General features: G+C 30.7%; 1 protein-coding gene across 2 annotated transcripts; it reads right to left on the bottom strand.

Moving 5' to 3' along the window:
* Positions 1 to 253: 253 nt before the first annotated feature.
* Positions 254 to 11,937, bottom strand: LOC143044886 (nitrilase and fragile histidine triad fusion protein NitFhit-like). Of its 2 annotated transcripts, none has more exons than XM_076217114.1 (11): positions 11,886 to 11,937; positions 10,053 to 10,288; positions 9,368 to 9,523; positions 8,128 to 8,328; positions 7,572 to 7,682; positions 7,034 to 7,135; positions 5,127 to 5,289; positions 4,642 to 4,769; positions 3,917 to 4,093; positions 2,775 to 2,843; positions 254 to 907 (listed from the first exon to the last, which is right to left on the bottom strand). In XM_076217114.1, the coding sequence occupies exons 2-11, from the start codon at positions 10,272 to 10,274 to the stop codon at positions 809 to 811; spliced, it is 1,428 nt and encodes a 475-aa protein (XP_076073229.1). In that variant the 5' UTR covers positions 10,275 to 10,288; positions 11,886 to 11,937; the 3' UTR covers positions 254 to 808. The 2 variants fall into 2 exon arrangements, with proteins under 2 accessions (XP_076073229.1, XP_076073236.1); XM_076217121.1 differs by having other exon boundaries at positions 10,053 to 10,285; positions 11,886 to 11,929.
* Positions 11,938 to 13,828: the final 1,891 nt, after the last annotated feature.

Genomic DNA, 13,828 nt, shown 5'->3' with positions numbered 1-13,828 from the left:
CAATAATGAAGAAATAAACACTTATATTGCTTTCAATATTTTTATTGCTAAAGCAATAGCAAAATGAAATTCTCTCATGTACACCTTTTAAAAAGAATATAACCAGCATAAAAAACATCTTAAAACCTCCTTTTAAAACAATGCGTCTCTGCCTAACAAAATCTGTAATAAGTACCCACTCTTAAAATGCAATACTTAAAATAAAATCTGATTACAATCAAAAATCATTTTGAAATCTTTGTTGTTCTTGTTAAAATTAAGGAAATTCTCGAGTTATATTTATATTATTAACCTAATGTACTGTACATAATTTTTTTAAATGAAACTTTTCATGATATCTGCTTATTAACTATAACATGCAACTTCAATGATGCAACTGATTTTTTTGTTCTTTACTATTTACAGCCCTGTTCGGTGGAGGAGAGGACCCACTCTTTAACAACTGGGTGACAACCCAATTATTAAACAATCCTTGCATCAGTAAAAATGTCCAAACATGAATCTAAACTATTATTATCCCGAATTATTATCATAACCAGGGGTGACTCATAGTAAGTCAACCCGAACGCTTTTGTCAAATTTCATCTTACTTGACCCTAACCATAAACTTATCCATACTCTTAAAGTGATCGGTTTCTCAAATTAAAGAGGGCAACATTGTTATTTGTTCACAATGTTCATTGGTATGTCTGAGTATGAAATACTTTGCATTTCTGTTTAATAAAAGAAGATCTGAATAACTGAGATCAACAAAGTAACACTAATGTATTGCAACAAGTGTCCATTGGCTTTTCCATTTCATTTCAGTCTATAGGTTGAAATACTTTCGTAATTCTCTTGATTCTTTCTCCATCTCTTCTTCAGATCTCATATCAGATTGTAACATGACCTTATCATGCTTCTCAAGCTGTAAATAAAATTCAAAAACGGTAATATGCTTTTCATAAATATTTTTTTGAAGAAACTGCAATGATAACTTGAATTAAATAAACTGTATTTATAAAAGTTTACTAATAACTAAAAAAAGGTCATGTTCAGTTGATGGTCTAATCTTTTGAATGTATCACTTCTTGGGTGTTTTGTATCATGTATTATCTTTTGCTGTATTGTATTTTTCATTGTCTATGTTTACCCTGTATCATTTTTATGCCCCACCTACGATAGTAGAGGGGCATTATGTTTTCTGGTCTGTGCGTCCGTTCGTCCGTCCATCTGTTCGTTCGTTCGTCTGTTCGTTCGTCCGTCTGTCCCGCTTCAGGTTAAAGTTTTTGGTCAAGGTAGTTTTTGATGAAGTTGAAGTCCAATCAACTTGAAACTTAGTACACATGTTCCTTATGATATGATCTTTCTAATTTAAATGCCAAATTAGAGTTTTGACCCCAATTTTACGGTTCACTGATAGAAAATGATAGTGCAAATTTCAGGTTAAAGTTTTTGGCTTCAGGTTAAAGTTTTTGGTCAAGGTAGTTTTTGATGAAGTTGAAGTCCAATCAACTTGAAACTTAGTATACATGTGCCCTATGATATGATCTTTTTAATTTAAATGCCAAATTAGAGTTTTGACCCCAATTTTACGGTTCACTGAACATAGAAAATGATAGTGCAAATTTCAGGTTAAAGTTTTTGGCTTCAGGTTAAAGTTTTTGGTCAAGGTAGTTTTTGATGAAGTTGAAGTCCAATCAACTTGAAACTTAGTATACATGTGCCCTATGATATGATCTTTCTAATTTAAATGCCAAATTAGAGTTTTGACCCCAATTTTACGGTTCACTGAACATAGAAAATGATAGTGCAAATTTCAGGTTAAAGTTTTTGGTCAAGGTAGTTTTTGATGAAGTTGAAGTCCAATCAACTTGAAACTTGGTATACATGTGCCCTATGATATGATCTTTCTAATTTAAATGCCAAATTAGAGTTTTGACCCCAATTTTACGGTTCACTGAACATAGAAAATGATAGTGCAAATTTCAGGTTAAAGTTTTTTGTCAAGGTAGTTTTTGATGAAGTTGAAGTCCAATCAACTTGAAACTTAGTATACATGTGCCCTATGATATGATCTTTCTAATTTAAATGCCAAATTAGAGTTTTGACCCCAATTTTACGGTTCACTGAACATAGAAAATGATAGTGCAAATTTCAGGTTAAAGTTTTTGGTCAAGGTAGTTTTTGATGAAGTTGAAGTCCAATCAACTTGAAACTTAGTATACATGTGCCCTATGATATGATCTTTCTAATTTAAATGCCAAATTAGAGTTTTGACCCCAATTTTACGGTTCACTGAACATAGAAAATGATAGTGCAAATTTCAGGTTAAAGTTTTTGGCTTCAGGTTAAAGTTTTTGGTCAAGGTAGTTTTTGATGAAGTTGAAGTCCAATCAACTTGAAACTTAGTATACATGTGCCCTATGATATGATCTTTCTAATTTAAATGCCAAATTAGAGTTTTGACCCCAATTTTACGGTTCACTGAACATAGAAAATGATAGTGCAAATTTCAGGTTAAAGTTTTTGGTCAAGGTAGTTTTTGATAAAGTAGAAGTCCAATCAACTTGAAACTTAGTATACATGTTCCCTTTGATAAGATCATTCTAATTTTAATGCCAAATTAGAGAATTTATTCCAATTTCACAGTCCTTTAAACATAGAAAATGATAGTGTGAGTGGGGCATCCGTGTACTGTGGACACATTCTTGTTTACATCAGTTTCAACATTAGATTTCAAATTAAAATGTGAAAAGTGTGCCTCATTAAAGAACTTAGTTAATAATGCATACCTCATGATATATATCATCATTATTTGGAATATCTTGCTCTCTTCTTGGTAGGATGTGAACATGAAAATGCTGAAAAAAAGTCAAATTGGTTGTATTACAATTGTAAAATACAGACAGAGTTGTCATGCCAGTGATTGTACACAACACAATCACTTTTCTTTATTATTTACATTTCAAGGACATAATTTACTAAAAAGAAAAGGATGAGAGCTTTCAACTTTCTTTCAACTGAATTGCTTTCTTTGTACAATTAAGTCACAAAATTATAGTTTTATCTATCCATATTAAACAACTAGGGGCATTATGTTTTTCTGTCTGTACATCCATTCATCCATCTGTCTATCCCACTTCAGGTTAAAGTTTTTGGTCAAGGTAGTTTTTGATGCAGTTGAAGTCCAAATAATTTGAAACGTAGTACACATGTTCTATATGATGTGATAATTTTAATTTTAATGCCAAATTAGAGTTTTTACCCACAGTAAGGGCCTATTTTGGCCTCAAATTCCAGGTTCGTCTAATGACATATTTTGGACACTTTTTAAACACTTAAGTGTCTATTTCAATTGATTCAATTAGTTTATGTGAAAGATTTTAACTGATTAAGTCATTAAAAACCTGCCGATTCAAGCTAAAATATGAAAAATCTATCAAATATGCAAAAAATCGTCACTTTTCAGATGGTTTTTCTCAAAAATGAAAGTGGCCGCATCCATGTTCATCTTCAACCCTTATTAATGTTATGTATTATCATCAAATTCAACTTACATTTCAATATTATGAATGAACACGAATGCGGCCACTTTCATTTAAGACAGAAACCGTCTAAAATTTAACTAAAATGCTAAAACTGTGAAGATTTCAGTAATTTAGCATGACTTAATGATGTTAGTACCCGATATATGTGCATTGAATTATCAAAAACAGCTCATATTTGTGTAGCAGAAGCATTCTACTTTCCAATAAATAGATAAAACATTGCATTTTCACAATTTTGTAAAACTGATATATTTTGGGGTCAAAAAGGGGTCTTACTGAACCTACTCCTTTTACAAGCCACTGAACATAGAAAAGGATAGTGTGAGTGGGCCATCCATGTACTATTGACACATTCTTGTTGTAAATACATTTACCGTATAAGTTACCTTAACTGTTTGTCCAGCATCTTTGCCATCCTGAACAGCAACTGTCAGTGATGTCCCATTAAAATGTTTTTTTATTACATTAGAAACAGTCTGAACTGTGTTGAACACATCTGATATTTCTGTAGGTGACAAGTCACACAGTCTCTCTGCTGGACGTAAAGGTGCAACTAATACATGTGCATTAAAGTTAAGGATAAGAATTGCTATAATTTGTTTCAAGAAAAAAAATGCAGTATAGAGGTACAACAATCTAAAACTGACAGATTTACAGAACAAAACAGTATTTGATTCACCACAGTAATAAAATTTTATAACAGTTTCAGGGATTTTGAAGAAAATTTGTTGTATGTTTATATCATTTAAGATTCATGTTTATTCAGAATTTGCATTTTATTATGAAACAAAACGTTCATGTCTGAATATTTATAGTCAACTATGACCCTCCTTTACTACAGGGTCCTGTTTTTTAGAGTTGAGCTAATTTATAGTAAGGGTTTTTTTTCTATGTTAGGGTAAGGTTTTTAAAGGTTAGGTATGATTATACATGTTCTCCATTTTATTTGGAACTCCTGTATTCTCTTAAATTTTGACAGCAGAGAAAAGTCAGAGATCTTATAATTGTTTGTATGTGGTGCAATTGTTACTAATGACAGTAAGTAATGTTTTGTCAATTTCACAACCTCCACCTACTAAGTACTTTTATGTATATTTTTCAAAAGGATATGACCAGCAAAAACCGGTTTTATATTCACAAAAGCAAAACTTAATTTTGTTTTATAGAAAACTTGAGTGTTTTTAATCCAACAATGTCCAAACTGGTACTTCTCTTCACTATCAATATCACAGCCTGATCCTGAAAAGAAATATGTGGGTTAAATGAAATTACCGAGGAAATCACTGTATTCCGAGAAGTGTCTACTATAATTTATTTACATATATACTTTTCTGACAAGTGAAAACAAAAATTAAAGGAATCATACAAACATGTTTAAAAGATAAGTACTTCAGGACAAAACCATAGTCTATATTACTTTAAATAGAATCTTGAGAAAAGAGAATCTGGATTATACCACAACTAATAAATGCATCTGCTTTCATCTTCTATTTTTGAATGCATCCATAATATACCAGAAATATATATTGTTATTATTTTATGATATCCAAGTGCAAGGTTACATGTCAGTTTAGAATCCTAAAAGTTTTAACTTACTTTTAGATAAATTTTGTATTTCTCCATATAAGTCTGGTCTTCTATGACTCCATATTGGCATGTTGGCTCTGACACTTTTGATATAGGAAAGATCTATTTCTGCTACACATACATCTGTACCTTCTCTACACTGTGCAATTACTGCTCCCCAGGGATCTACTACCTGTATTTGTAAAATATCAATTGTGCTAATGCAGCTGTATAAATGTTTACAGGTAATTCAAAAAATATGAAGTGGTACTAATCTGTTATTGATTGATTCGTTGTTGGTTGCTTTACGTCCAGTGGCAAATATTTCATGCATATTCAGGACGACTCTTTTATTGACATTTCTAAAGCAGTGTTTTGTTGCTCTAGTCTATCTACATACTGTGGATTCATTTATTTTCGTGGGTATTAATTTTTGTAGATTGTGGAAAATTTGCATTTTCGTGGATACCGGTAAGTGATTTCATGGTTTTGCCAATCTCAATCTCTGCATACGAGGTCTAAATAAAATTTGAAATTTGTTGAACATTTAAACTCATGGTTCACCTGTTCCCACAAAACCCCAAAATTGGTGTCCAATAATAGTGAATTCACAGTAGTCTTTCTATGATTTTAAAGGTTAGATCTATTAATGTTTGGACACAACTTTATTATGCTGATTTTTTTCTTATCAGGTGAACTTACTGGTATAACTAAAGAAAAATGATAATCTTTGTGGTAGTCTTTAGTTTTGTCTCTTGGGAATGTAGTTTTGATGGCATCCAGGTGCTGGATTTTCTCGCTGTTAGAAGACTTATTGATGGCCTTCAGGTATTTTTATACACCAGTCAAAATTTTGATGGGATGCATTATGGTATACAAATGTCCGGGGTCTGTCCGTCTGTCTGTCCGGCGTAAACATGTCGCACTGTAACTTGAGAATGACTTATCCAAATTCCATGAAACTTAATATAGTTGTTTTCTTATGATGGTCAAACGATCTGTATACTTTTTGGTGAAAATTAGATTAAAACTTTTTGAGTTGCAGGACTTTGTTACTAAAACAGGGGTGTGTTTTTTTCACATGTCGCGCCGTTTCTCAAAAACGATTTATGATTATTGATTAAAACTTTACACACTTCTCTGTTATATTAATCTAAAGATCTGTATACTTTTTGGTGATGATTCAAAATTTTATATTTGAGTTATTGCGTATTTTGTAAAAAAAGGAGGAGGTTTTTTTTTATATGTTGCGCCATATCTCAAAAACAATTGATGATTATTGCTTAAAACTTTACACACTTTTTAGTAATATTAATCTAAAGATCTGTATACTTTTTGGTTTTTATTAAAAAAAATATTTTAGAGATATTGAGTTTATGTAAAAAAAAAACGGTGTTTTTCACATGTCTCGCTGTATCTCAAAAACAATTTATGATTCTTGCTTAAAACTTTACACACTTCTTAGTTATATTAATCTTAAGATCTGTATACTTTTTGGTGATGATTCAAAATTTAATTTAAGAGTTATTGAGTTTTTTCTTAAAAATGGTGTGTTTTCACACTGTGTCTCAGAAATTATTTATGATTATTGCATAAATATTACACACAAGATGACAGGTTTATCATGCCCTCATGGCGCAGCTGTTTATTTCTCTTTGGTCAGGTTGTTGTCTCTTTGACACATTCCCTATTTCCATTCTCAATATTATCAGTCAAATGTATCCACAACTTTTTAAGACTGCTTAATGTAGAGCTGGTTGATCTCCAAACGTCGTTTCATTTCATTACAACTTTTTTTTATTGGGTTGCTATCTCACTATTGCATTCTACATATTACCCTTTATTCATATGATACTAGGTATAGATAGCATACCACATTCCTTTATTATATATATAAGTATACCACATCCCTTTATCATATACAGAAAAAAAATTACCATAGCATGACCATAGGATTGCCTTTTTTCATTATGTTTACCAGTCTGAGCTGCTGCTACCACATAACACTGTGTCTCTATAGCTCTACTCCGCAGTAAAACCTAAAACATATTATGTTTATTACCATAAGATCACACTTACTTGTTTTTTGTTTTTTTTAATAAAGATAAATTTATTGTTTAATATTGTTTTTCCATCTGAAGATGAAGATGAAAATTTGAAGAAAATTGCTTAGTCCTTAATCCCTCAGTCATTAGAAAATATGAATTTCACATTAAAATTTTAGGTGTTTTTGTCTTTGTACAATTAAAGGATCAGAGGAGTAAATTGATATGATATACATTTTTAAAGTTAGCAATCACTACAGGGATTAAGAATGATGAGGGTTACCTCGTTATTACCTACTTCCTAGCTCTTCCTAGGAAAATATCTATGGTAGGACTGTGAAAGAAGAGGGATATGGTTTTATTATCTACTTCCCAGTGAGCCATCCCTGTAGGGATTGTGCATGCTAAGGGGTACTTCTCTATTACCTACTTCCCAGTGAGCCATCCCTGTTGGTACTGTGAATGCTGAGGGATATGTCAGTATATCTGCTCCTTCCTTAGCTAAAGCTGTAGACATTTCTGGAAATCTTAAATCATAACACCAACTAAGATAAGGAAAAAATTCATGTTAATGTTTCCTACAAAAATTAGATTCATATTATTGTCTTTTGTCTAGTTATTGTTATAAAGTTCTTATTTTGCAGGATGACTGTATGAGTTTTATATATAAAATGTCTACATTTGCAAATATTCTTCAAAGAGATTGATATAACCCTTATTAAGGAGCATATTAAACAGTTCTATCTAAATTTACAAACTTAGAGAGTAAATATTAAGACAAAGACTAGTAATCAAGAGATCCTTCATTAACAGAACTACTAGAAAGTTGAAATAAATCTAACCATATTTTATATAGTTTTGGTTTCCTATATCATATAAAATGACATTATTATTTGTAAGATGTTTAGAAACTTATATAAAGTCCTATAAAGTAGATCAACAAAAAAATGGCCTTATCATCTTAATATACTAGACAGAAAAGATACAATAGAAAGTCCAACTTTGCCAACAGGAGTTTCTACTGGTGATACCATTTTGTCCCCTGGAACAGTATAATCACTCTCACATAGTCTGACCTTCTCTGGTATGTCAAGGTCAAATAAATGAGCTTTACTGTAGGTAGATTGTATCTCACCATTGTTATCTATCAGCACATGTGTGTTCAGCAATCTTTTCTCTTCTTTAACCTAAAATATTGATGCATGTATAAAACTTAGAAAACTTTGTCTCTTCTTATAACTAATAAAGGGCTATAACTTCTGTGACAGATGGAATTTGTCCTGAGATTTCAAGAGAATTGTCTCATGTGCATCCTCCTGAAACCCCTTCTATACACAGTAGGGATGCATAGACATTTTATTGCGTTTTTAGATGAATTTTCTCTCTTTTATATATATATGTGCCAGTTTTCATGAGATGAATATTCTTAATTTAAGCTATCCTTTTTTACATACTAAATATAAGGCATAGACATGGTTTAAAACTTAGGTTATTTAAAAGCACATAGGTTTTCTTGTTATGCAAAATAAGTTCAATTGAATAAATGTAAAAAGAAAATATATAATTTGGTCAAAATAACCTATTCATCTCTCCACAAGTTTAAATGATCCTCAGTCTTATAAGTACTGAAATAAGCAGTGGCGGATCTAGAAATTTTCATAAGAGGGGGCCCACTGACTGCCTAAGGGGGGGGGGGCCCGATTCTGTCACGCTTTAGTGATTCCCTATATAACCAACCAAAATTTTACTGAAAAAGGGGGGGCCCGGGCCCCCTGCCCCCCCCCCCCCCCCCCTAAATCCGCCTCTGATAAGAATTACAACATTCAACTTAACTAGTCAAAACTTTGCCCTTATGTTGACCCTCATCAAAGAAGAAGTCCTATTACTTATATTCACAGAAATACTATATCCTACAACTCAATTTATGTCAATGAAGCATGAAGTGTAAGTCACTGTGTCCAACTTTTCATTGAATGCTCACCTACTCTACATACATGTATTTACACGATTCATGAGGCTGAGCTATTAAATTACAGTTATCTAGGTATCAGCTCAGACGTTAAACTTAATTAAAAACAATGACGTTAATTAAAAACAATGACGTTTAAAATATACTGGATTTAAAATAAATCATAAAGGTGGATTCGTATTTGGTTACCAGTTAATGAAACTTCTTGTTTCCCTCCTAGTAGAACAACCCAACTGATATAATGTTATTAATTTTACCTTCTGGTGAAATCCTCCAACTGATATCCATACTCCAAGCTGTTTTGCTAAATCTTGATATTTGGATGTAGTTATACCATTTAGATCCTCTGCCATGTCTATACTTTGTTGTTTAGATTCTCCAATGTAATCTACTGCTTCTGGTAAAAATACCATCTAAAAATCAAAGAAACGTTTTATTCTGTGGAATTTTTTTTTGTATTATTGAGTGATTTCCTCATTAATGTACATCTCATATCCCCTTTAATATATACTTAATACGTTTGGTGTGTTCATGTTGCTCATTATTAACCTTTCGGTGCTTTCTAGATTTGTTTGTCTGTTTTTCTTTTGATTGTGGTTTTCTGTTTTTCTATCAACAATTATTGTTTCTGAATGTCTCTTTGGTATTGTCTACCTCTTTCCTTAAGCATTCATGGTTTTTATGGTTTATCTATACTAAAGTAAATGAAAGCTTTTCAATATATATTCCTCGTAACATGTTACCCTGTAACAGCATGTTATGCCCTTATTTTGGAGTACATTAAGACAGATTCAAAAGTGCTTAGTCAAATCCAGACTGATGAGAATGAATTTTAAAACCATGGTTCAGACACTTCAGTTTATGATTATTGTGCCTTAAAAACAAACCTTGGAGTACTGGTGTTATATCACTCTTTATTTATTGCAACTCTTCAATACAAACCTTTGCACCTTTGCTTTTTGCCCTTTCTATCAAACTTCTAGAAATCTGGAAATTTTTTTCTTTATCCACTGTGCAGGTCAACTGACACACTCCAATGATAGGATTAGGCTGTTTTAGCTTACTGGCATCAACGGTAGACATTGTTGACAGGTATTTATAAGGTACAAATGTTAAACTATGATATTTACACAATGTTCTTATACTATGATAAATAATCTTCATCTGTAGTACATCTACTATAAAACATAATAAACTCTCAATACAGAATATCTTAAATTTATCATATGAAAATATTTAAAAAATCACCTATTTTGACAGAATTCAATTGTCCATTTTACACAAAATAAATGAGATAATGCATTGTTTTTATAATTTTCGGTAACAATGACAATGTTGCATGAAAATATATACCAAAATCGGTGACATCAGCAAAAATTGAAGCAGAAGTATTACATGCATGACATGTTTTCTTAGAGAATAACAATTTGTATTTTTATCATTTGACAATATGCAGGTCTTTCTTTCATGTCAACATAGCTTAATATATTTAAATATGCACAAAACATTCACAGTATCAACAGATTAACAATTTACTCTAAAAAATAAAATGTACAGTATCCTCGTGTTGTGTTTTGTACTAACAACAATTTTCACTGCTTACGGTTTTCACTGTTGATTTTTTATTCACATTTGTGCTCAAACTTTAAAAGGCATGTTCTGTCGAATGTTTTTAGGTATTTGAATTATTTTGTCAAGGCTTACTACGATTTTTTACTGTTTCCAATTATTTTGCTAAAATCGTATGTCAAAAAACAGTGTCATATGTTTTCGTATGAAGAAGAAACTGGATCAGTACACTGACAGGAAATGAATTTAAAATCCGGAAATGAGTATTTTCTAAAGTCGTGGTTCTGCTAATTGCTTCAATCACAAAAAAAAATGTTTAATTCTTTTCAGTACTAAAGCTTACTTGTAAATAGTTTTAGTTGATGTTTCATGTGCTGAAATTGTAACATTGTGATTTTTTTTTCAGATTGGCAATTTGGCACCAGGTTTCTACTAAAGACATTATTTTGAGGAATTTAAAATGCAATTTTCAAAATTTATGATTAAATGTGAAAAGCTAAGACTGTTTTCATCTTTATGTATTAAGGATAGTTAAAAAAAAAAATTGTCAATAGAATATTGAATGAATGGAGGTTGAACAACCATGCATTTTATATATGCACCCTATTAATTTTAACTCGCTGGTTTGTAATTAAAACAGCTGAAAAAACACATGACAGTCACATGTCTTGAAGATCCGGTGTCTAACAGGCAAAAAACATGTCTGGACTTTATTTTTAACCTTTCAGAATTTTTTTCAACAACTATTCTAGTGATGCATATTTTTGACATTAAATAAAAATGGCTAAATATGTTAGTTTTATTAAATTTGTTCTAACGTCTTTAAAAGCGACTTTGAATATGGTTTAAATTTGTTTTATTTGAAGAAATAAAACAAAACATCAGTTATTCGATATTTATAGAGGTGAATTTGGTACTCCTCATTACAGAATCATGGATGGTTTTTAAGGTCGGTTTAACTCTATTTGTCTATATGATTCAATATGGATTCAAAATTAAATAGGTGTATTTTGTAAATAAAGATGCATCTAGATCTAAAAAAACAAACACAGAATGGAAACGTTAAAAGTGTTACATCGAAATTAAGACAACATGAGAAAACGGTAATTTCTGGATACAGTCACAAGATGAAACGTAAATTTGTATTGGGTAAAATATCCAAACATTTAGACTGTACTCTTAGAAGTTAGTTTAAATAATGCGCACCACAGTAACTGCTCAGCTGACAAAAACCAGTGTAGAAACGAGAAACAGAAAGTGAAAGTAAAAACCGGATGTTGTACAATAATAATGAAATCGGAAACGGTGAATATTTTGCGTCAAGCGATTCTGGGACTCTTATCCCAGCTAGTCTGCTCTATTGCAATTATTTTCAGAGAATAAAATCCTGCTACTATAATCTTCAAAGTGATAGACAAAACTACTAATTTGTGATTCTTTTTAACCAAATAGCAATTTTTATTTTCTTACATTTAGTATTGAATGTAGTGTTCACTTTCATGGCTCAAATTGGAGTTCCGAAAGAGAACGTCGTTCTGACATTAGGTATTAATTCATCTATCACTATTGGTTCAAGCTGATATTGACACAATGCAAAGCATTACAATTACAATAGCTATAATTATACAATTACAGTTACAATCCCAAACATTGCAATTACAATATCAATACAATTATAATTGCAATGCAATGCAATGTAATAACAATAGCTATACAATTACAATTACTAGCAAAATTAATACAATTACAATAGCAATACAATTGCAATATCAATACAAATACAATTCAATACAATGCAATAACAATAGCATTACAATTACAATTACAATACAATAAGAGTAGCAATACAATTACAATGCAATACGTTGCAATGTAATGCAATGTAATAACAATAGCAATACAATAATAATTACAATAGAAATACAATTACAATTACAATAGCAATACATTTACAATAGCAATATCACATCAATAGCAATACAATTACGATTGCAATTATAATTCAATTCAATTCAATTCAATTCAATTCAATGCAATGCAATGCAATGTAATTCAATTTAATTTAATTCAATTCAATTCAATGCAATGCCAATGCCAATGTTATGCAATGCAATTAAATTCACTTTTTTTTTTAAAAGCGAATGTCTCATTTACAATTAGAATGACTGTGATGCTTGTGTATTCATATATATTTATGCTGGGAAATCTTGATATTTTTCATATAAGGATATTCAGTTTTACACAGCAGCACCTACGTGATTCCTTGTCCATTCCGTCAGAACACAGGTCATCTGACTTTTCATCAGAAGTTTACACATAATATCAATTTTTACCCCCCCCCCCCCCCATTTTACTTACTGAATGAACTTAATTATCAAAGTCAGATGATTATTTGAATAGGGTTGCTGTTATATATATTAGAGCGTTTAATATCTTTTTAAATAATATTTCGCCCGACTTCCTTCTCTATAATCACAATAACATCTGATTATAAAATTACAAAATAATTAATTGGCGAGTCCCAGCATTTCATCTCTGTTTGAAAAATAATTATTTGTATACCAGAAAATTACATCAACATAAACTGTTTCTCATAAACTTTAATATTTATACCATTCGATAATTGTTTATCTGACATATATCGCTTCTTTCATGCGCTATATACTTGTTTAACTTTTATTGGAGGAAACAATGTTAGATTAAAATTTTGAGGAATTTTCCTTGTAAAGGTAGGAACAATTGTGTTTTTTCTTCTTTCTATTTTTTCGTGTATTTTTTTTTAAATATGTTTCAAATCTGCTAGATTGGCCAAACAAATTGATCAAATATTATTTGGAATTTGGAATCTTTTATTCTTTAATTTTTTTATATACAGTATAATGTTCAAAATGGCTCGAAAATATTAAACCAGTGCCTATATGAATTAACGGAAATTATTTTTTTCCTGGAACAAATCAATAGTCAAGTCCTTTATACAATGTATACGAATTCCACATCTATTTTTTTCAATGTGTTTTAGTAAAAAAAAAATAGAAACGATTGCATATTTTTAAGAGATAAATCAAGAAAAAACACCATATACGTATTGGTTCATATGTATAATTTTGATAATTGCAATAAGAATTTGTGTTTCGTATTTCTTGTCTACT

This window comes from Mytilus galloprovincialis, chromosome 1 (genome assembly GCF_965363235.1).
Source record: "Mytilus galloprovincialis chromosome 1, xbMytGall1.hap1.1, whole genome shotgun sequence".
Classification (NCBI taxonomy): domain Eukaryota; kingdom Metazoa; phylum Mollusca; class Bivalvia; order Mytilida; family Mytilidae; genus Mytilus; species Mytilus galloprovincialis.
The sequence above is the reverse complement of the archived record's forward strand: the minus strand, read 5'-3'. Positions and strand labels throughout refer to the sequence as shown.

Bases quoted from the DNA above. Each gene is read 5' to 3' on its own strand.
- LOC143044886 (XM_076217114.1), bottom strand. From the start codon at position 10,274: ATGAAGATTATTTATCATAGTATAAGAACATTGTGTAAATATCATAGT. The intron at 7,683-8,127 runs GTATCTTTTCTG...TATCTTAGTTGG, and splicing joins GCAAAGTTGGACTTTCTATT to TGTTATGATTTAAGATTTCC. The intron at 908-2,774 runs GTATGCATTATT...TTTTATTTACAG, and splicing joins ATGATGATATATATCATGAG to CTTGAGAAGCATGATAAGGT.